Raw genomic sequence first — 26,947 nt, forward strand, 5'->3', positions numbered from 1 at the left:
GAAGGTACTCTGGTCAGATGAGACTAAAATTGAGCTTTTTGGCCATCAAGGAAAACGTTATGTCTGGCGCAAACCCAACACCTCGCATCACCACGAGAACACCTTCCCCACAGTGAAGCATGGTGGTGGCAGGATCATGCTTTGGGAATGTCTTTCATCGGAAGGGACTGAGAAACTGGTCTGAATTGAAGGAATGATGGATGGCGCTAAATACAGGGACATTCTTGAGGGAAACCTGTTTCAGTCTTCCAGAGATTTGAGACTGTGACGTAAGTTCACCTTCCAGCAGGACAATGACCCTAAGCATACTACTGCTAAAGCAACACTCGAGTGGTTTAAGGGGAAACATTTAAATGTCTTGGAATGGCCTAGTCAAAGCCCAGACCTCAATCCAATTGAGAATCTGTGGTTTGACTTAGATTACACCAGCGGAACCCATCCAACTTGAAGATGGAGCAGTTTTGCCTCGAAGAATGGGCAAAAATCACAGTGGCTAGATGTGCCAAGCTTATAGAGACATACCCCAAGAGACTTGCAGCTGTAATTGTTGCAAAAGGTGGCTCTACAAAGTTTAGACTTTGGGGTGGTGAATAGTTATGCACACTCAAGTTTTCAGTTTTTTTGTCTTATTTCTTGTTTGTTTCACAAGAAAAAAGATTTTGCATCTTCAAAGTGGTAGGCATGTTGTGTAAATCAAATGATTCAAACCCCCCAAAAATCTATTTTAATTCCAGGTTGTAAGGCAACAAAATATGAAAAATGCCAAGGGGTATGAATACTTTCGCAAACCACTTTATTATGGATGAACGTCTATTTTTTATGTATTAATTGCGCATGGTTACAGGTTTAATTCCACGTCGTTATAGGGTTAGAACAGAAACAACTCAAAGGTTAACAGTTTAGGCATTCATTCCTAGTGGTTAAGGTTAGGGTGATGGTTTGGGGAAGGCTCTGCAAATCAACTGACTTCATACCATTAAGTATCATCAAGTATTCTCAATATTTGCTGGAGCTTCGAAAAATGCCATAGCATGAGCAGTCAAAGCAGTGTGCTTCGCCTCCGAGCATCATGAGTTTGTGCCCAGTGCAGTGATTTCTTAAAAATAACACACAAAAAATTGTGCCTACGACATTATCAGGACCTTTTCAAACATCCAAATATACATCTATTTCTAGTGGTTAGGCTGACACTAACACATACATTTTGTCTTTATTTTCCTCTAGCTACAGTGTAGCTTATGTTTTGTATTTGTATATACTCTATAATGTATCTTGTCAATATAACACAGAGAATATGTTAACAGTATGTGGTGTGTGTGTGTGTGTATTGAGTTTCCTGTTGTGTGTATAATTAGTTTTTTATGAATGGATGAAATGGGCCTTGATGTGGTCCATTAATAATGTAGTGTCTTCCTGTCAGTGATATACAGTGGAGGGCTGACTCTGCACTATACACTAGCTAGGCCAGGGAGAGATTTTGTTCAGAAAAACACACACACACACACACACTGTATATCTGCTGGGCCGTAGCCTAGACAGGCATTTATGTAATGCATACACATCTTACTGTATCAGACGTGCATTTACGTAACGCTGACAGAAACATGTCTCTTTCAGTCTTTACATAAAGTACACATGTAATCCCTCTTAGTTATTTCTGACACAGGTTTAACCTATAGTAGGCTATGTTTGCCGTACCTCACATGTGGTGTGTTTGCCATGCCATGCCTTGTGTGTCTACAATAGCAATGACAGCTGAATAGTCACATTAGTGGGACAATATGTGCTCACTGTCTGAAGAAATACAATATGACAAGATGACCATCATCACTCAGCCCACTGCCCAAATGGCAGCTGAGAGATTGCCCATGAAACGGGGGTTTAGGAGGTGTGTGTGTGGAGGGGGTGGGGTACCCCTAGCTTGGTTTCGGACAGATGCCTGACTCCCCTGGCAGTTCCATCGCCCCCCCATATCTGTACCTCAAATCTGGCAGAATTGAACACACACTTTGCATGCACACTCCACCTGAGAGAGTGAGAGAGACATATGTCACAACATGTGTGATCTGCTGCTAACAGGCTGTTACCCTCTGATGTCTGTCTACCCCTTCCACCAAAAACAACCCCCTTCCTCTCCTCCCCTCCAATCCCACTCACATCTGCTCTGTGATGGGACAGACGTTTGGGGTTGGGACTGCCTGGGGCTTGATTGAGTCTGGCTTGAGAAAGGGATCAGAGGCTGGGTTTGGTACTGTGGCAAGGGCTGGGCAGTGGTGTGATATTTGGAGTTGGGTTTTGGGGCTTGCTGGACTGGGGAATGTTTTTTTAGGGGTTGGGTTTGTGGGGCTTGGCTGGGGTTGGGATAGGGAACTTGTGGGCATTGTATGTAGTGTTTGATGTTTCTCAGGCTAGTACATGAGTGGAGAGAAGCCACGCTGTACTGTACATGATTAGTGCCACAGAAACCCTTGAAATATAATACACTAGGTGTGGGGGAGGATTTAATGGTTGTTATGTAAGGCTTCAGGGCAACATGTAGGTGTGTGTTGTCTGTATGGCAACCAAGTGACAGGTGGCATATGTGTGTATTTTCTCTTTTTTCCATCCCCTCCTTCTCTGCTCTTCCTCTCTCTGTATGTATTTTACACAAACTCAAACTCCGCTGCTCTGTCCTTCAGATGTCCTCCAACAGTCAGACAAAGCTATCTCTGCTCCTGCCCCTCCCTTCCCTCTCTTCCTCCCTTTCTCCCACTCATCCCTTTTTTCTCTCCCCCATCCTTCCTTGCTGTGAACAAACAATCTCAACATTGCCTCCATGCCCGTCTGATCTAAGTGGCAGTCAGTCAGTCGGACACATTCCAGCCCAGTGTCAGCATTCAGCTATTAGTCTGTTTGATGTTCTGCTAAATCAATGTGTTCAGTCAGTGGTACAGGCCGAGGCATGGCACACAATGTACTACTGTTTTATATTTCTACAGTGCAGCCTATGAGAATAGATAAGCTTAACACTAGTAGACTAGCAGCATGAAACAGTCTTTGAAACACTGCCTTTTAAAACGCCACCTCAATACACTGAGTCAGATAGTTTCAACTAACCACTAATTGCTCTGTCGGTTTCTGACTGTTGGTTTACGTGGCCATAGTACAGGACTGGTGAGTGGTAAGCCACACTTTGTCAGAGCGCTGTGTTCCGCACACACCAGAGGAGGCTGGTGGGAGGAGCTATAGGAGGACGGGCTCATTGTAATGGCTGGAATGGAACGGTATCAAACACATAAACTTATGCAAACCACATATTTGACTCCGTTCGAGCCATTTCATTGAGCCCTTCCTCCTATAGCTCCTCCCACCAGTCTCCTCTGACACACACTTGTAAAAGTATATGCAGGTTAGATCTGTGTAAGGATGAAACCAAGTGGTGTGTGCGTATGTGGCCGATGTGAAATGGCTAGCTAGTTAGCGGTGGTGCGCGCTAATAGTGTTTCAATCGGTGACGTCACTCGTGCTGAGACCTAGAAGTAGTTGTTCCCCTTGCTCTGCAAGGGCCGGGGCTTTTGTTGCGCGATGGGTAACGATGCTTCGTGAGTGACTGTGGTTGATGTGTGCAGAGGGTCCCTGGTTCGAGCCCAGGTTGGGGCGAGGAGAGGGACGGAAGCTATACTGTTACACATACATGCGTGCGGGTGTATGCGTGCATGTCAGTGTGTCATGTAAGAATGGGCTGTAACTATTCTCTCTATGTAACTGTTAAGGATTATGACACTTACAGTATGTTCTCTCTCTGTCTCTCACGCTCTCTCTCTCTCTCTGTCAGGTGAGTCAGTTGTATCTGAGTTCTTCAGGGCGTCTATGCTCTTCTCTGCCTCCTCACATCTTCTCCTCAGCAGAGAGGGCCTACCACATGATGCTGCAGGAGCGACACCCGCAATGCTTCATCCTCAGGTACACGGAAACACAGAAAGAGAAAAAACACACACACATTCAAATGCATGCACAAATGTGCACACACATACACACACAAACACACTCACTCACTAAACACATGCCAATATGGCCTCTGTGAGGAAGCATTAGTATTTCATCCAGATCTGAAACCCTGCCTCTTTGAAGAGTATCTTAAATCATCCCCCCTCTTTGAAGAGTATCTTAAATAATTTTCACGCCCCCCCTCTTTGAAGAGTATCTTAGATAATCCCCCCTCTTTGAAGAGTACCTTAAATCATTTTCACCCCCCTCTTTGAAGAGTATCTTAAATCATTTTCACGCCCCCCCCTCTTTGAAGAGTATCTTAGATAATCCCCCCCCCCCCCCTTTGAAGAGTACCTTAAATCATTTTCACCCCCCCACCCCCCTTTGAAGAGTATCTTAAATCATTTTCACGCCCCCCCTCTTAGAAGAGTATCTTAAATAATTTTCACCCCCCCCCTTTGAAGAGTATCTTAAATAATTTTCACGGCCCCTCCCCCCTTTAAAAGAGTATCTTAAATCATTTTCACGCCCCCCCTCTTTGAAGAGTCTCTTAAATCATTTTCACGACCCCCCCCTTTGAAGAGTATCTTAAATCATTTTCACCCCCCCCCCCTTTGAAGAGTATCTTAAATCATCTTCACACCCCCCCTTTGAAGACTATCTTAAATCATTTTCACCCCCTTTGAAGAGTATCTTAAATCATTTTCACCCCCTTTGAAGAGTATCTTAAATCATTTTGACCCCCTTTGAAGAGTATCTTAAATCATTTTCACGCCCCCCCTCTTTGAAGAGTATCTTAAATCATTTTCACGCCCCCACTCTTTGAAGAGTATCTTAAATCATTTTCACGCCCCCCCCTCCTCTTTTCCCACTAGCACTGATTTTGCTGATAAATACTTTGAGGGAAAATGAACTTATTATGATTGTGATATGTTGTTGTATCACCTAGATGAAGGCACTAATTGTAAGTTGCTCTGGATAAGAGCATCTGCTAAATGACTAAAATGGAAATGTAGATTGTTAACTCAGCATCAGTAAATGATTTAGAGTAGGTGAGTGGTGAAGTGAGGACCACTGCCCAGTTTGTTCAAACCCACCCCTGCAGGTCAGTTAAATGCTCCCAGAGAGATTAATGAGCCTTAGTCTCAGCCCAGACCTGTTAAACGATCACAGAACAATTAATGGCTTCAGGGGCCTGGCTGGATGGAGGCAGCTTCCTGATTGCAATTAAACCCGTTACGGCTCTCCACCAACGTTCACGCTGAGTCGCAACGGATCTGGCAGCAAGTTAATGCATTTCGGCCGCTGGCTATTCATCACACACACCTCATTTGCAGTCTTCCATGCTCCACTGGGCTGGAGGCAGTCAAAATGTTAGGTGCCTCAAGGGCAGGGTATACACACCTACACAATCATATACATTCAGTACACATGATCCCTGGAGGCCAGGGTATAGACACATGCAGAAGCACAAAACACCCTTAAATAATAAAGCCCTGTAAATGAAAAGAGAGGTGAACTGCTGTGTTCATACTCTCAGCAGGGTCATTAATAGGAGGACAAAATCACACACACACACACACACACACACACACACACACACACACACACACACACACACACACACACACACACACACACACACACACACACACACACACACACACACACACACACAGCTGTCATTAGTTGGGGCTTAAATTACCTCCTAAAGCCATCTACCATCTGTGTAACGTAGCTGGTCTCTGCTCTACTCTGCTCTCTGTGTGTGTGTGTGTGTGTGTGTGTGTGTGTGTGTGTGTGTGTGTGTGTGTGTGTGTGTGTGTGTGTGTGTGTGTGTGTGTGTGTGTGTGTGTGTGTGTGTGTGTGTGTGTGTGTGTGTGTGTGTGTGTGTGTGTGTGTGTGTGTGTGTGTGTGTGTGTGTGTGTGTGTGTGTGTGTGTGCGTGCGTGCGTGTATCCATGTTGTGTAGTTAGACAGATCTAACAGTATGTCCAACTGTTAGTTTAAGTCCCCCATGGAGCAGATGAGTGTAGTTCACCACAGTCAACTAACCTGAATGACCTCAGTGAGATGCCAGGTGGGTGGATCAACCTAACCTGAATGACCTCAGTGAGATGCCCAGTGGGTGGATCAACCTAACCTGAATGAACTCAGTGAGATGCCAGGTGGGTGGATCAACCTAACCTGAATGACCTCAGTGAGATGCCCAGTGGGTGGATCAACCTAACCTGAATGACCTCAGTGAGATGAAAGTGGGTGGATCAACCTAACCTGAATGACCTCAGTGAGATGCCCAGTGGGTGGATCAACCTAACCTGAATGACCTCAGTGAGATGAAAGTGGGTGGATCAACCTAACCTGAATGACCTCAGTGAGATGCCCAGTGGGTGGATCAACCTAACCTGAATGACCTCAGTGAGATGAAAGTGGGTGGATCAACCTAACCTGGATGACCTCAGTGAGATGCCCAGTGGGTGGATCAACCTAACCTGAATGACCTCAGTGAGATGAAAGTGGGTGGATCAACCTAACCTGAATGACCTCAGTGAGATGCCCAGTGGGTGGATCAACCTAACCTGAATGACCTCAGTGAGATGCCCAGTGGGTGGATCAACCTAACCTGAATGACCTCAGTGAGATGCCCAGTGGGTGGATGCTAGAGGAGCAACTAGATGAAGAGTACATATGACCATGAGCTCCACTTGCCATCTCCACTAACCCAAAGAAACTTCCATAGGTCTTCACTTTCAGTGGCCTTCACTAGAATTAAGAAAGAAAATGAATTACAAAATGTTTCTAAAAAGTCATAGAGCACCCGCATTATAACCATAGGCTAGGTTGTTATGATAGTGTCCACTTGATAAACAAGACCATTGTAATGACTAGTTTCAAGATTGTGAATGGGATGGGGGGATGAGAAAGAGAAATGATACCCCAGAGGAGTGATGTCAGGCGGGTGGAGGAGTTTGACGGATGTGACAGATAGGAGCCTGGGCTACACCCAGATAACTCACGCCACAAAACACACCCATTCACCTGAGACCAGGCACAATGTTGACACACATAGATACACTCACAGACACAGATATTCACACCCTTGCATGGACACACACATCTGTCTTTTATTTTTGCTACTTATGTCTAATCACCCTTACTACATTAACAAGCCTCTATCTCTCTGTGTTTCCCTCTCTTTCTGCAGTGGGGAGAGTGGTTCTGGGAAGACAGAGGCTTGTAAACACATAGTGAGACACCTGGCAGTGAGGTCCAGCCCCAAAGGCTTCTCTCTTGAGCCCAGGATGAATCAAGTGAGTCTGGGTTACTCTGGCCCTGGTTGTCTTAAAAATATGAATCCACTCTTGGAGGACAATGGAAGTTGAATAGAACATGACAGACAGACTAGCTCAGTGGGTGTTCAGTCCACTGTTACAGAGTCCCTGTGGTGTAGTGGTTTGAGATATGGATTCATGGACCAAATGATCTGTGTTAGTACGCTGGCCTTTACATCAAACCCCTAGGTTGGTACAGGTTATTTTATTTCCTTGATAGCCATCGCTAGGTTCTGTATGATGACACAAGCCCATTGTGTTTGTGATTGGCCCATTTGTCCCTGAGAGAAAGCCATAGCATCTAAATGCTGTCGATTCTCTTATTACTCCTTTCACCTTGGACAGTGAGAGGTGCTCAGCGATCGTTTCTGGCCGTGGATTCAAAGCATACTGGTGAGACCCATTGAAGGAGAACATAGAGAAGTACAATCGGACAGGAAATTACATAGCGACAATTATATGAAAAGCCATTATGATTAGGACATTGTGTGAGAATGTTTTATATGCAGTGATCAATTGCAATGATACTGTATTAAACCAGTCTTGTCTGGAAGCAGCGGATTAAAAGAGCCCTTTAGTAAGAGCAAGGACTACTGTCAGTGCATTCAACCTTACATCGACATTTTGTCAGAATTCTAGTGGTTTTCTTGTTGTCTAGCATGCTAGGGAAGTATTATTACACTGAATGACTGAAGATCAACACTTTCTTGCTATTTGATAGTCCTAGCAGTGCTCCTTATTACGAACCAAACACTTTTTCATTAGACTTTCTGTTATGACCTTAACAACTCAGAAGTACACATCATTGTTGAACAGGGAGGAGAGAAAAGCTCTTGCTTGGCTATAGTGGAACTGTATCTACACAGATGATGTCATGGGTTGGTGCTAGATAACATATCTGGGTCAACACTTAGAGAGCACAGAGGGACAGATGAGTGTGACAATCAGTCAGTGGGGATATATTGTCCCCTGCTGGAGAGAAGTTGTATTGCGACAGTCAGAAGTCATTGCGGCAGGCGGTAATTCACACTCACGCACCTGCTTCAGAAAACTTCAGTGAATCAAATTACCTAGGTATATTAGTTCACATTAACACAATTGTGTATCTATGAACATGCCATCACCAATGCATGTCTTAGCTGTATAAAAATGTATTCTCTAAAAATTATTATGAATATGTCCAGCCCAGAAAGTGACAGTGGATATATTGATGGTTGTATTGTACAGTATATTACACTGACTCTCTATATATTATGTGGTGGCTTGTAGGTGAACTGTATCCTGGAGGCGTTTGGGCATGCCAGTACTCCCATGAATGACAACTCCAGTCGTGTCATCAAACTCCTCAGCCTGCAGTACTGTGACAAGAGAAAGACACTACTCAGAGGTACACACTACTACAACTTTACTCAGGGGATTGTGCTATAACTAACAAAGGGACTTACTAACTACACTACTCAATGTCTACTCAGATTAATATACCACTACACCCTCATAGCAAATAATTTTATAACTAAACCAAGATAGACCACAGCCTGTCATTTCCAATGGGAACAAGTGAGTCATAGTGGGCAGAACAAGCACGGAGGTGGGCACAGCCAAGCATGAGCTGGTGAGATCCTATTGGCCTGTTCTAACATGCATCTGCATATTTCTGTTAGGGAACGCCTACTCAGTGAAGTGCGCTTGTGCAATAACTCAATTGGCCTTTGCACTCCTTCAAAATAATGCCATTTTTAAAAACTGTGTCAAAGGGTAAAATCTAAAAAACTTGTAACTGATTCTAGTTTTGGGAACAGAAAACTGTATTGAGATCAAATATTTAATCGAAGACAAAATGAACAGAATGTTGGCCAAAATCAATCTCCTTCCATCTTCTCCCACTGCCGGTTACTGGGCTTCCTCTCGCTACCATATTACCATATATGGTAGTGAGTGGAAACGCCAAGCGGATGCTTCACATTTATACATCTGATGAAATATCTTTCTCATTGTTCTGTCTGTGCCCATACTGTCAATGTACTCTTTATAATTTAAAGGCAGTTTGATGTATGGCCAACAGGGGGGAGTATAACTCTATGAGTAAACCTGTCAGGCTTCAATCTCTGTCATTCCTACAGAACCACATTGAAATAGATTAATAGATTAATTAATTTACTCATAAGTAATGGCTGTGTAGGAAAGATGAATTTGACTTAAGGACACTCAGGTTTTGTGTTTGATAATTTGGTCTGTGGCCTGGGTTTAAGAATCTTGAGAGTACACATTGGTATCTTAATGGATAATTCTGTTAAGATTACAATGTGTGTGTAGGTTTATATAGGTGTTTTTACAGTAGGTGTGTTCCCCCACTACTGGTTACATATGGTTTAAAGTTTATTGACAGAGCATGTGTTATTATGTGGATTACATGTGTGTGTGTGTGTGTGTGTGTGTGTGTGTGTGTGTGTGTGTGTGTGTGTGTGTGTGTGTGTGTGTGTGTGTGTGTGTGTGTGTGTGTGTGTGTGTGTGTGTGTGTGTGTGTGTGTGTGTGTGTGTGTGTGTGTTTAGCGCGGATATACACATACATGTTGGAGAAGTCCCGTGTGGTCCACCTGCCTCGTCAGCAACACAATTTCAACATCTTCTACCTGATGGCTGAGGGCCTGTCGCCTGAAGAGAAGAGTGCCCTATACCTCAACAATGTCCTGTCTCACAGGTCTGTACCTCAACAACGTCCTGTCTCACAGGTCTGTACCTCAACAACGTCCTGTCTCACAGGTCTGTACCTCAACAACGTCCTGTCTCACAGGTCTGTACCTCAACAACGTCCTGTCTCACAGGTCTGTACCTCGAAAACGTCCTGTCTCACAGGTCTGTTTCTCAACAACGTCCTGTCTCACAGGTCTGTACCTCAACAACGTCCTGTCTCACAGGTCTGTTTCTCAACAACGTCCTGTCTCACAGGTCTGTACCTCAACAACGTCCTGTCTCACAGGTCTGTACCTCAACAACGTCCTGTCTCACAGGTCTGTACCTCAACAACGTCCTGTCTCACAGGTCTGTACCTCAACAACGTCCTGTCTCACAGGTCTGTTTCTCAACAACGTCCTGTCTCACAGGTCTGTACCTCAACAACGTCCTGTCTCACAGGTCTGTACCTCAACAACGTCCTGTCTCACAGGTCTGTTTCTCAACAACGTCCTGTCTCACAGGTAATAAGGCCATGCAGATTACAGTAATATAGGAAGATATGCTGAGTTTGTAAAATGTTTTAACATTTTGGGAAGGAAACTGGTTCAATCTGGGTGAGAGGCAGAAATATGGGAATTTCCCCCCTCAGTCACCTGCTAGCAAGAGGAAGGGATGGTGTGCATGTTTAAATCTATGAGAGTGAGGGTTTGGGAACTCTTTCACTCTCATGCTGAGTTTGTAAAATATGTGTGTGTTCGTGTGTGTGCGCGTGTGCGTGTGTGTGTGTGTGTGTGGTGTGTGATAGCATTCCTGTCTGATATCCAGTGACCTGGATGCAGGTTTTGGAGCCTGGTAAGCACGCTACAGCCTCTGATTTAATGCTGTGACTGCGTGATCAAAAGCCCTCCGACTCTAGCCCATTTGGGGACCCCATCTCTCGCCCCCTCTCCACCCTCGCTTTCTCAGCAGGAGATTGCTGTGACTGGTTACAAATAACTCAGCGTGAGAATACCTGCTCAACCACCATGCTTTAAATTACCTTTTGACATGCTTTTTTGTTTCAGGGTAAAATATTATTTCTTTAGTCCCTCAGTGATATCTAGTCAGTGCAGTATATCTGTAATGTGTGAACTCTCTCTCTGGTTTCTCTATGTCTGTGTGTTGTTACCTGCTGCTCTTCTCTGTACTGTAGTTGATCATGTCTGTGGTGTATAGTGTGATAGCTGTCTATCACTGGTCTCTGTCTGTGTCTTCAAGGTACCTGAGTACAGGTGTTCCCGCAGGAGACTCCTCGCCTGTGGCCTCAGCCTCAACTCAGAGTAGAGACCGTCTCACTGCAATCAAACAGGCCCTCAGAGCACTGGGCTTCAACAAACTGGTACAGTAACACACTGTGTGTGTGCGTGCATGAGTCTGCATGTGTCATTTGCCACACATATGGCTGTGTGCATGTCTATGAGTCTATAGGGTCAGTCAGTACCAGAGGAGGCTGGTGGGACGAGCTACAGGAGGATGGGCTCATTGTACTGGCTGAATGGAATTCATGGAATGGAGTCAAACATGTGGTTTCTACATGTTTGATGTGTTTGATATCGCTCCATTTATTCAATTCTAGCCATTAAAATGAGCCCGTCCTCCTATAGCTCCTCCCACCAGTCTCTACTGGTGGGTACACATACTGTCCCTTGTGAGCAGGGTTGGACATTAAGAATGTCTATTTCTCCAGAGCAAAAAAATCCTAAGCCCACATGTATAAGTTGATTGAATTGACAAGAAAGGCTACTAAAGTGTGACTTTGTCCTAGTTTTTATTTGCCAGTTGCATCAGTTTGTTTACACGCTAGATTGTTTTTCAATGTTAGTTTGCTGCAACTGTCTGCTGCAAGGAAGACATAGCAAAGCAAGTGCCCAAATTACCACGGTAACTGCCCGTCCCTTAATTTAAAAGGTGCAGCTGGAAATGTTTCTCACACCTAATGATTGTGCTTGATTGAGCATGGATCACTCCCAAAAACTTTTATTCATGAACTTTTTGTAATTTCTTATATTTAAAACACTCAAATATTTTAATTGTTTTCCTAGATTCATCTGTGAGCTTCTACCATTCTACTTAGGAGCACATCATGTACCCTTTAAAAAATGTCAGCATAGAGCCCTGAACTATAATAATAAATAAGCCTTATCACTCAGTGTTTTGTGGCAGGGCAAGCACTTGTTGATTCTTGATGTTCAGTTGTAGAACAGTTTATATGTTTTAACTATTGTATCTAAATTATTTATTTTAACATACATTGGTTAAAATACGCAGATCATAAAAATGAAATGAAGTAATATATCCCATTACTAGTAATACTTTTCTTGTTTTATAAACATTAGAAAGCATGCTCATCTGTTTTTCCTTGTTGTGACATTGATGTAATTATGGCGAAAACAATATTTTGATTGGTAAAAAAAATATAGAGATGTTTTTCTATCTACCTGCCACAGTGGCTGGTAGACCAAAAAGTACATTTTCCACCCTGCTTGTGAGCAGGCTTGCATGCGATGGTCGTGTGGGGTTCTGCATGTTAGTATACTAGCTATATCTACAGACTGTACTGTGCTCTACCTTGTCTGGTGTGTGTGTACAGAATGAGTGTTCTCATCACATTATCACAGTCTATGTATAGGCTGCAGTCAGCATCTGTCAGCACTGAGTGACCAGAAAGTCAGCTTTAATCCCTCCCACAGCTAGCAGCTGATAATGTAGGTGGGAGGAGGGGAGGGGGTGATGGGGGGCAAGAGTACTTGCTGGGAGAGAGATAGACAGGGGAGATTGACCTGGAGAGGGAGGTGGGGGGGACAGAGTACTTCCTGAGAGAGAGAGATAGACTACTTCCTGAGAGAGAGAGATAAACAGGGGCGATTGACATGGAGAGGGAAGGGGAGAGAGGGAGATGAGAGAGAGAGAGTGAGAGAGTGAGAGAGCGAGAGAGAGAGACTACCCATGGTGCCTCCCTATGCTCTCATTGGGAATGACTCATGAAGGACCTCAATCACTCCTTTCTCTCCCACTCTCTTTCTTCTCCTCTCCTACTGCAGGACTCTCTCTCTACATTGCATAGAGTGTCAGACAGAGACTAATAACAGCTCCTATAACACACACACATGCAAACTGTCCAGGAGGGTTGAGGGATCAGAGTTGGGTAATGGGGGATACCATTAAGTTATTTTGGAACTTCTGTGAGTGTAATGTTTCCTGTTCATTTTTATTGTTTATTTCACTTTTGTATATTATCTACTTCACTTGCTTTGGCAATGTTAACATATGTTTCCCATGACAATAAAGCCCCTTGAATTGAATTGAGAGAGAGGTGGGGGAAGGGTAGAGGCGAAACAGAGGGAGGAGGGATAAAGAGGGGACGGGAGGGGAAAGGAGAGGTTAGATAAGGAGATCGGAGAGAGAGGAGAGGTTAGATAAGGAGTTCGGAGAGAGAGGAGAGGTTTAGGGATAAGGGGGAGAGGCGGATTCAGGGGTTTGGAGAACATATTTTAGCTCAAAAGATGGGAGTTGACTCTTTGGGAGGAGACTAGGGGGTGGGGGTTTGGAGTATATGTGTGATTTCACTACTTCATGAGTAAAAACAATAACAACTCTCTTATTCCCTCCCCACCCCACCCCACCCCACCTCTCCTCTCCTCAACCCTCTCTCTCTCCTTCTCCCTTCCCCTTCTCCCTCCGCACCCTCACATATCTCTCTCTCTCTCTCTCTCTCTCTCTCTCTCTCTCTCTCTCTCTCTCTCTCTCTCTCTCTCTCTCTCCCTGTCTCTCTCTCTCTCTCTCAGGAAGTGGACAGTGTGTTTATGCTGCTGTCAGCAGTGCTGCATGTTGGGGACCTGTGCTTCACAGCCCTGACAGACGCTGAGATAGCCTACCCCTCTGACCTGCAGCTGCTGGAGCGAGGTCAGCATCCCCCCCCCCCCGTCATGTAACCTGGGCAAACACTATGCACTGACACCAGTTTGACAGCAGAGGGAGAGGGGAGAGAGGGGGGAGTGAGGGAGAGCTACGCAGTAGTAATTGTGTCACTATCCATCCTATTGTTTACATCAGCTTTGCTGCAGTCTCCACCAGTCTCCTCCTTGCACTCTCATCCCCTCCCCCCTTCCATATCTCTCCTCCCACTCTCTCTCTCTCTCTATTCAATTTCAATTTAAGGGGCTTTATTGGCATGGGAAACACATGTTTACATTGCCAAAGCAAGTGAAATAGATAATAAACAGAAGTGAAATAAAGTGTTGTAACAATGTGCAAATAGCTAAAGTACAAAAGGGAAAATAAGTAAACATAAATATAGGTTGTATTTTCAATAGTGTTTGTTCTTCACTGGTTGCCCTTTTCTTGTGGCCACAGGTCACAAATCTTGCTGTTGTGATGGCACACTGTGGTATTTCACCCAATAGATATGGGAGTTGTGAAAATGTGATTTGTTTTTTAATTCTTTGTTGGTCTGTGTAATCAGAGGGAAATGTGTGTCTCTAATATGGTCATACATTTTGCAGGAGGTTAGGAAGTGCAGCTCAGTTTCCACCTCATGTTGTGGGCAGTGTGCACATAGCCTGTCTTCTCTTGAGAGCCATGTCTGCCTACGGCTCCTTCAGCGGCCTTTCTCAATAGCAAGGCTATGCTCACTGAGTCTGTACATAGTCAAAGATGTCCTTCATTTTAGGTTAGTCACAGTGGTCAGGTATTCTGCCACTGTATACTCTCTGTTTCGGGCCAAATAGGATTCTAGTTGTCTCAGTTATTTTGTAAATTTTTTCCAATGTGCCAAGTAATTATCTTTTTGTTTTCTCATGATTTAAATAGGGGTCTGATTTTGTTGCTGTCCTGGGACTCTGTGGGTTCTGTGTTTGTGAACAAACCCCCAGAAACAGCTTGTTAGTGGGCTCTTTTCCAGGTTCATTTCTTTGTTGGTGATGGCTTTGTTATGGAAGGTTTGGGAATTGCTTCCTTTTAGGTGGTTGAAGAATTTAACGGCTCTTTTCTGGATTTTGATAATTAGCGTGTATCAGCCTAATTCTGCTCTGCATGCATTATTTGATGTTTTACATTGTACACAGAGGATATTTTTGCAGAATTCTACATGCAGAGTCTCAATTTGGTGTTTGCCCCATTTTGTGATTTCTTGGTTGGTGAGTGGACCCCAGACCTCACAACCGTAAAGGGAAATGGGTTCTATAACTGATTCAAGTATTTTTAGCCAGATCCTAATTGGTATGTCGAATTTTATGTTCCTTTTTGATGGCATAGAAGGCCCTTCTTGCCTTGTCTCTCAGATCGTTCACAGCTTTGTGGAAGTTACTTGTGGCGCTGATGTTTAGGCCGAGGTATGTCGTTGTTTGTGTGCTATAAGGCAACGGTGTCTAGATGGAATTTGTATTTGTGGTCATGCCAACTTAACCTTTTTTGTAACACCATTATTTTTGTCTTACTGAGATTTACTGTCAGGGCCCAGGTCTGACAGAATCTGTGCAGAAGATCTAGGTACTGCTGTAGGCCCTCCTTGGGTGGGGACAGAAGCACCAGATCATCAGCAAACAGTAGACATTTTACTTTAGGATCTATTAGGGTGAGGCCGGGTGCTGCAGACTGTTCTAGTGCACTCGCCAATTCGTTGACATATATGTTGATGAGGGTGGGGCTTAAGCTGCATCCCTGTCTCACCCCACGGCCCTGTGGAAAGAAATGTGTGTGTTTTTTTTGCCAATTTTAACTGCACACTTGTTGTTTGTGTACATGGATTATATAATGTTGTATGTTTTCCCCCCAACACCACTATCTATCAATCTGTATAGCAGGGCCTCATGCCAAATTGAGTCTGAAGCTTTTTTTAAATCAACAAAGCATGAGAAGACTTTGCCTTTGTTTTGGTTTGTTTGTTTGCCAAATAGAGTGTGCAGGGTGAATACGTGGTCTGTCGTACGGTAATTTGGTAAAAAGCATATTTGACATTTGCTAGGTACATTGTTTTCACTGAGGAAATGTACGTGTCTGCTGTTTATTGATAATACAAGGTTGGTTTCTGTTAACGCATATCCCACGGTAGTTATTGGGGTCAAATTTGTCTCTACTTTTGTGGATTGGCGTGATCATTCCTTGGTTACAAATATTGGGAATATGCCAGAGCTGAGGATGATGTTAAAGAGTTAAATTATAGCCAATTGGAATTTGTGGTCTTCATATTTTATTCTTTTATTTAGGATACCATCTACCCCACAGGCCTTTTGTGGTAGAGGGTTTGTATTTTGTCCTGTAGTTCATTCAATGTAATTGGAGAATCCAGTGAGTTCTGGTAGTCTTTAATAGTTGATTCTAAGATTTGTAATTGATCATGTATATGTTTTTGCTGTTTGTTCTTTGTTATAGAGCCAAACAGATAGGGGAAGTGGTTTATCCATACATTTTCGTTTTGGATAGATAACTCTTTGTATTGTTGTTTGTTTTGAGTTTTCCAATTTTCAAAGAAGTGATTCAATTCTATGGATTCTTTCAATAAATTGAGCGGATTTCTGACGTGCTGTTCCTTCTTTTTACATGGGTTATTTCTGTATTGTTTAAGTGATTCACCATAGTGAAGCCATAGACTCAGGTTTTCTGGGTCTCTATGTTTTTAGCTGGATAGGTTTCTCAATTTCTTGCTTAGGTTTTTGCATTCTTCATCAAACCATTTGTCATTGTTGTTCATTTTCTTAGGTTGTCTTCTTGAAATTTTGAGATTTGATAGGGAAGCGGAGAGGTCAAATATACTGTTTAGGTTTTCTACTGCCAAGTTTACACCTTCACTATTGCTGTGAAACATTTTGTCCAGGAAATTGTCTAGAAGGGATTGAATTTGATGTTGCCTAATTGTTTTTTGGAAGATTTCCACACTTTCCTTCCATCTGTAGCATTTCTTAATATTATTCAGTTCCTTCAGCTTTTATGCCTCATGATTGAGCATAGCTCTGTTCAAGTAGTGTTATTTTGTAGGGGTGTCAGTGAACTGACTGTAAATGCTCTAAGAGACTCTGGGTTGAGGTCAGTGATTAAGTAGTCTACATTTCTGCTGCCAAGAGATGAGCTATAGGTGTACCTACCGTAGGAGTCCCCTGGAAGCCTACCATTGACTATGTACATACCCAGCGCCAAACAGAGCTGCAGGAGTTGTGAACCGCTTTTGTTGGTTATGTGGTCATAGTTTTGTCTAGGGGGGCATATGGGGGAGGGAACGCTGTCTCCTCCAGGTGGATGTTTATCTGCCTGTGTGCTGAGGATGTCAGGTTCTTGTCCAGTTCTGGCATTTAGGTCGCCACAGATTAGTACATGTCACTGGGCCTGGAAATTGTTGATCTCCCCCTCTAGGATGGAGAAGCTGTCATCGTTAAAGTATGGGGATTTTATTGTGGGGATATAGGTAGCACACACAAGGAAATATTTATATGTTGAGATCATTTCCTTGTTAATTTCTAGCCAGATGTAAAATGTTACTGTTTTGACTCATTTAATAGAGTGGGTTAAGGCTGCTCTATACCAAATTAGTGTACCCCCTGAGTTTCTTCCCTGTTTCACACCTGGTAGTTTGGTGGATGGGACTCCCAGCTCTCTGTAACCTAGAGGGAAACCAGTGGGTCCATCTCCTTTATACCATGTTTCTTGTAGGATTACAATGTCTGTATTTTCAATTTCTTTGATGAAGTCTGGTTTCCTGCTCTTTAGGCCAAAGGCAGATGACCTCAGACCTTTTACATTCCAGGATGAGATAGTAAAAGCTTTGCATTTCATAGTGTCTAGTGTTGTTTTTGTGTGGTTTAGACACAGATCATCACAGTAGGTGTGAGCAGAGCATGTTGCACATCTGATCCATACCTCTTGGATCGCAGGATGGGGCTTGGGCGGGTGTAATGGGGGGGTTGGGCCTGTTGCTCTGCTCACTGTCTGGTCATATGTCCTGCTGTCATGTTGAGGTTCTTGCCGCAGGGGTGGGGGGAATGGGGTTGGCAGAAGGGGCATAGTTCTGATATGGGCGGGCCAATATAGGGTGTGGCCAGGGTTTGCCTAGGGTGGTCTTAGCTGGTTGGGGTGTGGCTGGTGATTCTGTGGTCTGGGTGTAGGTCTTCTTGGCATGGGTTCTCTCGGTGCAGGTCCTTCAGGAGGGGGTCTTACAGGTCTGGGAGGGTGTCTCGCTTCGTCTAGGCCTGTTGTCCATTGCTCTGTTGATCCTGTGTGAGGTGCTGGGGCTACGGTTGAGGGTGACGTCCTTCACGGTTCTGGCAAAAGTTGGGACTGCTGCCTTGTAGAGGTGGACATGGTCGTAAAGGCTGTTCAAGTCCAGGATGGAGTGGTGGGCCAGGTATACATTAGGTTTTGAGGCACAGTCACGTGAAATACTTGCATTCACCTGCTGTATGGTGGCAGGGTGAAAGTATTTTAGTGGTAGCAGGGTGGAGACTTGTGCATTGGGGAAAGTGGAATAAGCTTTATCAATCACTCCCTTGAGTGCTGTGGCCACTTTTCCTGCTGGGCCCTCAGGTCATTTGTGCCTGTGTGAAGAGGGCTATCAGGGGAGCTGACAGGGGGGCTGTTAGGAAGGGGTGGGGTCTGTTGAGTTGGTGGGTCCTGTGCTGTCTGTCCCATTGTGGTGTTGAGGTTGTGGTCCGGGTCTGAAGTGGGCTGTTCTACTGGCTCCTCTGGGGGAGTGTCCTACACTCTGTCACACCTCAGCTTTCTCACCTCCTCCTTTAGTGCCATGTGTGCCTCTAAGTTCTCTCACCTCAGTCCGTAGAGCAGCCAGCTCTCCCAGACAGCTGTCCATCTCCACCTTCTGCCCTCCGGGTCTTGTTGGGAGGGATGTTGTTGTGCTGGTCTGTTTTTTGGGTTTGTCATGTCTGGATTGTGTGGACTAGCTCTCTGAGCTCAACCATGTCTCTCTCCAGCTCTGGGAATGTATCCCTTTCAATGATGCAGGAGCAGTGCAGTTGTGGGACCTTGTTGTGTTCAGCGCTGGGGGGGTGACTATCCTCGTCTGTAGGACAGTTTGAAGAGGTGTGATCAGACTCACTCAGGATGGGGGAGTCATCACAGAGATCTTTTCCTGCTATGCTCTCTCTTTGATCCTGTAAAAGTCCTGCTGGAACTGCATGAGGATGCCCTGCTCCATTACTGTCCCAGACTTGTACACGTTGACAGAGGTTGTTTCAATTTCCTCAATGTCTAGTTTTCTGAGTTTCCACCCTGGGCCAATACCCTCTCTCTTGAGATAGGGGTAGTGTGCTCTTATAGCATTGTGCCATGCCAGGGGATGGTCTTGTGGAAAATTAAGTTGCTTACGTTCTCCTCTTTGTAGCTGTCAGCAAATGGTGTCTCTGGATTGTTCTTGAGGACCTATTTTACTCTCTTTCTCTCTCTTACACACACATACACACAGAGACTCTCTCCCATTCTGTCATGTATTTGCTGTTGGTGTGTCAGCCAGTCTGCTATAGTCACCTGTTTGGTGAGCCCCTGTTCCCTCTCATGCTGTTACCATTGTGAGAAGAGGACCCGTTACACCCCACATTACAAGACACAACTACACACGTGTTACCCTGACCTCACAGAGAGGGTAGACAAATTATGCCATCTCCCACACCAAAACAGGGCCCACTCAAGGAGACGTGAGGTCATTGGGATTCTGATTTCCTGTCACACTGTTTTTGTGCTCGTTCATATGCCCTGAGTCAGGGATGACTAAGCGCTGCCAGCATATAAGCGGTGATGAGTTTTAGCGGAGATCGACTCGTCATGTCGGCTCAGTGATGTCAGAATGAATTATGTAGGCTGGAGCGAGAAGTGTTGCTTTGATCAAAACAACTGGGAACACCGAAATCTCCGACTTCCGACTTCAAAGTGTTTGAGACAACTGGGAACTCTGAAAAAAACCAGCTCCGACTGGGAAAAATAGTTTTGAAAGGTCATCCAACTCCGAATTCCAAGTCGGAAACTCTGGCATCATTCTAGAGCTCCGACTTTCCGACCTGAAGATCACTGACGTTATGATTTGACCCTCGTTTTTTTCAGAGCACCATCAGTACTAGTCAGAGTGTGACACGTCATATTTTAAACTGTTTTTATCTCTCTGTGAGTGACTGAAGTTTAGGCTTGAACTGAGTATGACCTTTCCACCCACTCCCTATCTCTGTTTTCTGTTCTTTTATCACTTTACTTATTCACTTTCTCTTTTCTCTCTCTTACTCTTTTTTCCCCCTTTTCTCTCTCTCCAGTATCTGGAATGCTACAGGTGTGTTCTGATGACCTGAGTTCTGCCCTCACCTCAGATGTGCAATACTTCAAAGGTAATCACTCACCCTCTGTCCTCGTCTTTTCCCCAAACATTGACTGACTTCACAATACAAACATACTTCCCATCTGTAAGCTGAAAATAGGATTTCTATGGTAACCGTTTGGATGTCAGACCCAGGTCACCATGGCGTTTACCCTCTTGTTTCCTTCAGGTGATGTCATCACACGGCGTCACACGGTGGAGATGTCACAGCACTACAGAGACCAGCTGGCTAAAGCCCTGTACGGACGCCTCTTCAGCTACCTGGTCAACAACAGCAACTACTACCTACAGGGACAGGATGACAACATGGGGTAGGGCAACGTGTGTGTGTGTACGCGCGTCTCTGTGCATGTGTATCGCAGGCATGTACATTTTTCATTGTAAACCCTACAAGGAATTAATTGGCAGCCAGCACAGATACCCATTAAAAACCTTCTGTCATATGTCCATCATCGCAGACTCAACAATAGCACTCACTCACTCACTCTCACACTCTCACACACACACACACACACACATGCATGCACGCACACACACCTGTCTATATAAGGTCCCACAGTTGACAGTGAATGTCAGAGAAAAAACCATGTCAAAGGAATTGTCCGTAGAGCTCCGAGACAGGATTGTGTCGAGGCACAGATCTGGAGAAGGGTGCCAGTTGCCTCCATAATTCTTAAATGGAAGAAGTTTGGAGCCACCAAGACTCTTCCTATAGCTGGCAGCCCAGCCAAACTGAGCAATCAGAGGAGAAGGGCCTTGGTGTCACGCCCTGACCGTAGAGAGCGTTTTATGTCTTTATTTTGGTTTGGTCAGGGTGTGATTTGGGTGGGCAGTCTATGTTCTATGATTTTCTATTTCTATGTGTTTGGCCAGGTGTGGTTCTCAATCAAACGCAGCTGTCTATCGTTGTCTCTGATTGAGAACCATACTTAGGTAGCCTTTTCCCACATGTGTTTTGTGGGTAATTATTTTCCGTTTGTGTGCACCTCGGGTGCGTCACGTTCTTTGCTGTTTACCTGTTTGTTTTTTGGTTGTTTCGGTTTCACTTTCATTAAAAGATGTGGACCTACATGCATGCTGCGCCTTGGTCGATTTATGACAGGGAGTTTGAGGATAGCGAGCGTGACACTTGGTCAGGGAGGGGAAGAATAACCCGATGGTCACTCTGACAGAGCTCCAGAGTTTCTCTGTGGAGATGGGAGAACCTTCCAGAAGAAAAACCATCTCTGCAGAACTCCACCAATCAAACCTTTATGGTAGAGGGGCCAGACGGAAGCCACTCCTCAGTAAAAGGCACATGACAGCCCACTTGGAATTTGCTAAAACTCTCAGACCGTGAGAAACAAGATTCTCTGGTCTGATGAAACCAAGATTGAACGCTTTGGCCTGAATGTCAAGCTTCACGTTTGGCACCATCCCTATGGTGAATTATGGTAGTGGAAGCATCATGCTGTGGGGATTGTTTTTTAACGGGGGACTAGTCAGGATCGAGGGAAAGATGAACAGAGCAAAGTACAAAGTGATCTTTGATGAAAACCTGCTCCAGAGAGCTCAGGACCTCAGACTGGGCCGAAGGTTTTCCTTCCAACAGGACAACGACCCACAGCCAAGACAACGCAGGAGTGGCTTCAGGACAAGTCTCTGAATGTCCTTCAATGGCCCAGAGCCCAGACTTGAACCCGATCAAACATCTCTGGAGAGATCTGATAATAGCTGTGCGAGAATGAGAAACTCCTCAAATACAGGTGTGCCAAGCTTGTAGCGTCATACCCAAGAAGACTCGAGGCTGTAATCGCTGCCAAAGGTGCTTCAACATAGTACTGAGTTCAAGGGTCTGAATACTTATGTAAATTCGATATCAGTTTTTAGTTTTTGCTTAGTCATTATGGGATATTGTGTGTAGATTGATGAGGAAAAAAACAATTTCATCCATTTTAGAATAAGGCTGTATCATAACAAAATGTGGAAGACTTCATGGGGTCTGAATAGTATCTGAATGCACTGTATATACTTCAGGGAACACACACACTTTTCCATTCATTCTAGCCACACCAAATCAAACATACACACGAACAGGGACACACAACAACATGGCATCTGAGGAGCTGTCACACTGTTTGTGAATTCCTTCTCTGATCTTTCCCCTCCTCCACACCTCTCCTAAAGAGATCCTGCTCTTGAGATTGGAATTCTGGACATCTTTGGATTTGAGGAATTCCAGAGGAATGGATTTGAGCAGGTACGTTAATTTCACAACACTCACATTATGGATTTCCCCACGCCGTATTATATGTGTGTTTCCACTCCTTCCATTTGTATTGAGTCTTGTTTTATGGCTCTAGTTTGTCTGAGGTATTCTCAAGTCATAGACATAGTTCGAACATCAAGGCCAGACTGAGCTACTGTCATCTTTTCTGGCTGTGGAGAAGGTTTTAGAGGTATCAACCAGCTAACTACAGTGGGGCAAAAAAGTATTTGGTCAGCCACCAATTGTGCAAGTTCTCCCACTTAAAAAGATGAGAGAGGCCTGTAATTTTCATCATAGGTACACTTCAACTATGACAGACAAAATGAGAAAAGAAAATACAGAAAATCACATTGTAGGATTTTTAATGAATTTATTTGCAAATTATGGTGGAAAATAAGTATTTGGTGAATAACAAAAGTTTATCTCAATACTTTGTTATATACCCTTTGTTGTCAATGACAGAGGTCAAACGTTTTCTGTAAGTCTTCACAAGGTTTTCACACACTGTTGCTGGTATTTTGGCCCATTCCTCCATGCAGATCTCCTCTAGAGCAGTGATGTTTTGGGGCTGTTGCTAGGCAACACGGACTTTCAACTCCCTCCAAAGATTTTCTATGGGGTTGAGATCTGGAGACTGGCTAGGCCACTCCAGGACCTTGAAATGCTTCTTACGAAGCCACTCCGTCGTTGCCCGGGCGGTGTGTTTGGGATCATTGTCATGCTGAAAGAGCCACGTTTCATCTTCAATGCCCTTGCTGATGGTAGGCTTTGTTACTTTGGTCCCAGCTCTCTGCAGGTCATTCACTAGGTCCCCCCGTGTGGTTCTGGGATTTTTGCTCACCGTTCTTGTGATCATTTTGACCCAACGGGGTGAGATCTTGCGTGGAGCCCCAGATCGAGGGAGATTATCAGTGGTCTTGTATGTCTTCCATTTCCTAATAATTGCTCCCACAGTTGATTTCTTCAAACCAAGCTGCTTACCTATTGCAGATTCAGTCTTCCCAGCCTGGTGCAGGTCTACAATTTTGTTTCTGGTGTTCTTTGACAGCTCTTTGGTCTTGGCCATAGTGGAGTTTGGAGTGTGACTGTTTGAGATTGTGGACAGGTGTCTTTTATACTGATAACAAGTTCAAAAAGGTGCCATTAATACAGGTAACGAGTGGAGGACAGAGGAGCCTCTTAAAGAAGAAGTTACAGGTCTGTGAGAGACAGAAATCTTGCTTGTCTGTAGGTGACCAAATACTTATTTTCCACCATAATTTGCAAATATATTCATTAAAAATCCTACAATGTGATTTTCTGGATTTTTTTTCTCATTTTGTCTGTCATAGTTGAAGTGTACCTATGATGAAAATTACAGGCCTCTCTCATATTTTTAAGTGTGAGAACTTGCACAATTGGTGGCTGACTAAAAAGTTTTTTGCCCCACTGTATATAACAGGTCTAGGTTAACCCTTTGAGACCAGGACCACATGGCAGTGTTTATTTTATGGTCCTCTGTAGCTCAGTTAGTAGAGCATGGTGCTTGCAAAAGCCAGGATAGTGGGTTTGATGACTGAAAGTTGCTTTGGATAAAAAAGCAGACACAATACCTTTGACTCTGTGTCTCCCCTGGATTAGGCCCACAACAAATAGCCTGTTTGTGTGTGCGTGTTAATGATTCACAACAGCATGTTATTGTCATTGCCCATGTCTTTCTTTCAGCCATCTCTCTCCCTCTGTTCTTTCGTTCATAAATATTGTGTGTAAAGCCTTGGTCTCTAGATCTTATGGACTTCTCCACTGTACGAACAAGGATCAGAGAGTTTAGCTGGAAGTCTCTATATCACTGTGTGTGTGTGTGTGTGTGTGTGTGTGTGTGTGTGTGTGTGTGTGTGTGTGTGTGTGTGTGTGTGTGTGTGTGTGTGTGTGTGTGTGTGTGTGTGTGTGTGTGTGTGTGTGTGTGTGTGTGTGTGTGTGTGTTGGAAGTGGTAAGATGTCAATTGCTTTTCTCTCAGGATGTTCTTTAATCCGAGCGGAACATTGGAGGTGTTCAAGGAAATAAGTGCTTACCCATGCTGCCCTCGGCTTTCCCACTCTCCCCTTGGGACCACCCCTGATCAAACCGTGTGTGTGTGTGTGTGTGTGTTGGAAGTGGTAAGATATCAATTGCTTTCCTCTCAGGATGTTCTTTAATCCGAACGGAAGAGGGGAATTCACAGATCTAACCTGACAAGGGAATCTTAGAAAGAGTGAGAGAGAGAGATGGAGAGAGGTGTAGGAGAGATAGATGGGTAAGAGTGGATGAAAGAAAGAGACGGGTAGACATTTATTGGGGATTAAACATCCCTCTTCCCCCATTCTCCCCCTCCACCCCCATTCGACCCCTTCACCCCCATTCCTCCCTCATCCCTCCTTCCCCCAGTGTGTTTCCTGTGTTCCAGTGTTCAGGTCCATGTTTGAGGAGACCCTGTCTGTTATTGAAGACAACTAATCACTGGATTACACATTACACTCTGAAGAGATAGGGGAGGGGCAGGTGTCAACAAAACAAGCATGATAATTTAGAGTGTTCATGGCACACACACACACACGATGCACACACAGATCAGGGTCATTAATGCGGCCTGGGCTTGTTAGAGTTTGTTCGTCAGAGCTGTATTGTACCTGCTCAGCATTTCCTTAATGAGCTCATGCTTTACAAACATCAACACCTGCTGAGACTGACTGACTGACGCTGTCATAGACGGCACTCAAGGACAAGAGAGTAGAATTAGACTAAAATACAATTCAAGTTCAAAGACTAAATCAAATGTAAATTAAATATCCCACAATTTAATTATTTCTGTTGTTTCTTACAAGTCATTGTGATATCCAATACATGTTAAAGGGGAATGGAAGCATTTTACAATCTAAACAACCATAAATACATCTTCTGGATGTTTGTCATATAGAAATAGCATCTTTGCATAACTTTGAATATTTTGATTTCGGATCCAATGCTTATTTGGGACTGGGCGCCACCATTAAAATTGGCATGGTAACGACACGAGCTGCAACGTCATGGACTGGACAGAAATATTTGGTACTTTGATTTGTGATTGCTTACAGTAAGGGGAGTGACAGCTCTCCCATCCCAATATTAAGCAAATTAACTATGAAAAGCAAGAGATATTTGCATTGAACCCTTAATGCCCATTGTGCAATATACAAGTAACTGCCAAAATAATGAAAACACTTGAATAAATGTGGGATACAAAGTATATTGGAAGCAGGTGCTTCAACACAGGTGTGGTTGAGTTAATTCAGCAATTAACATCCCATCATGCTTAGGCTCATGTAAAAAAATGCTGGGCAGGCCATTATTTTGGCTACTATGGCTATGCCCCTATAGGATAATAATGCCCCCATCCACAGGGCAGGAGTGGTCACTGAATGGTTTGATGAGCATGCAAACCATATGCCATGGCCCTCTCAGCCACCAGATCTCAACTCAATTGAACACTTATGGGAGATTTGGGAGCAGTGCCTGAGATAGTGTTTTCTACCACCATCAACAAAACACCAAATGATGGAATTTCTCATGGAAGAATGGTGTCGCATCCCTCCAATAGAATTCCAGACACTAGTAGAATCTATGCCAAGGTGCATTGAAGCTGTTCTGGCTCGTAGTGGCCCAACACCCTATTAAGACACTTTATGTTGGTGTTTCCTTTATTTTGGCAGTAACCTGTAGCTAAGCCCTGTTATTTTACTTCTAAGTAAACAATGGCACATTTTATTATAGCAGTACAGTAGCTAAAGTAAGCTATAGACATATAGCCGGCTCTTGGCTCTGGATAGGGGGCTCCTTATCATGGAGAGGAGGCAAAGCTTTACAGTGGCAATCAGCAGTACAATAACAAAGCATTCTTCCCACCCCTATTTCAGTAAAACCTGAGTGATGGGGCTGGAGAAATGTAACCACCCTCAGATTCATAGACAGAGCTATGGATGCAACGAATCCATGATATCCATGATATCAAAATGATAGTTTTAACCATGTTCTGAGGCTACATAGTCTTTGGTTACATTTACTTGGTTTACAAACGTTGGAGTAAAACAAGCTTATATTTTGGGTTCTGATTGGGTAAGGAAGTTAAACGAAGCTCAAGAGGTATTTCTAAGTTATATTCTTCAAGAATAAATGGGAACATATACATTATTTATAAGTCCAAAAATGGAAATAACAACTGCTCCTTTAATGTTATTATTATTATTTCTCAACTCTTAAAGTTCACTGTTTTATTAAATTTTTAACCAAAGTTTTCATGAGGGTTTGAGATAGGCATGTGAGCAGTGCGGGAAGTGCTGGTGAGCCATTTGCGGTGATTGCATATGCCTATACATCGTTGCGTAGTAGCCT

At 44.1% G+C, this 26,947-nt stretch overlaps 1 protein-coding gene across 1 annotated transcript in view; it reads left to right on the top strand.

The window, feature by feature from the left end:
* The window catches only part of myo16 (myosin XVI), a 185,647-nt gene that overhangs the window by 79,744 nt on the left and 78,956 nt on the right, over positions 1-26,947 (top strand). Inside the window, exons 12-20 of the mRNA XM_039014219.1 lie at positions 3,815-3,942; positions 7,174-7,279; positions 8,570-8,687; positions 9,851-9,998; positions 11,231-11,351; positions 13,798-13,915; positions 20,254-20,325; positions 20,485-20,626; positions 22,482-22,554. Of these exons, the coding sequence (XP_038870147.1) occupies positions 3,815-3,942; positions 7,174-7,279; positions 8,570-8,687; positions 9,851-9,998; positions 11,231-11,351; positions 13,798-13,915; positions 20,254-20,325; positions 20,485-20,626; positions 22,482-22,554 (1,026 nt within the window). The remainder of the gene's footprint in view (positions 1-3,814; positions 3,943-7,173; positions 7,280-8,569; positions 8,688-9,850; positions 9,999-11,230; positions 11,352-13,797; positions 13,916-20,253; positions 20,326-20,484; positions 20,627-22,481; positions 22,555-26,947) is intronic.

The sequence above is a fragment of the Salvelinus namaycush genome, chromosome 19, assembly GCF_016432855.1.
Source record: "Salvelinus namaycush isolate Seneca chromosome 19, SaNama_1.0, whole genome shotgun sequence".
Classification (NCBI taxonomy): Eukaryota; Metazoa; Chordata; class Actinopteri; order Salmoniformes; family Salmonidae; genus Salvelinus; species Salvelinus namaycush.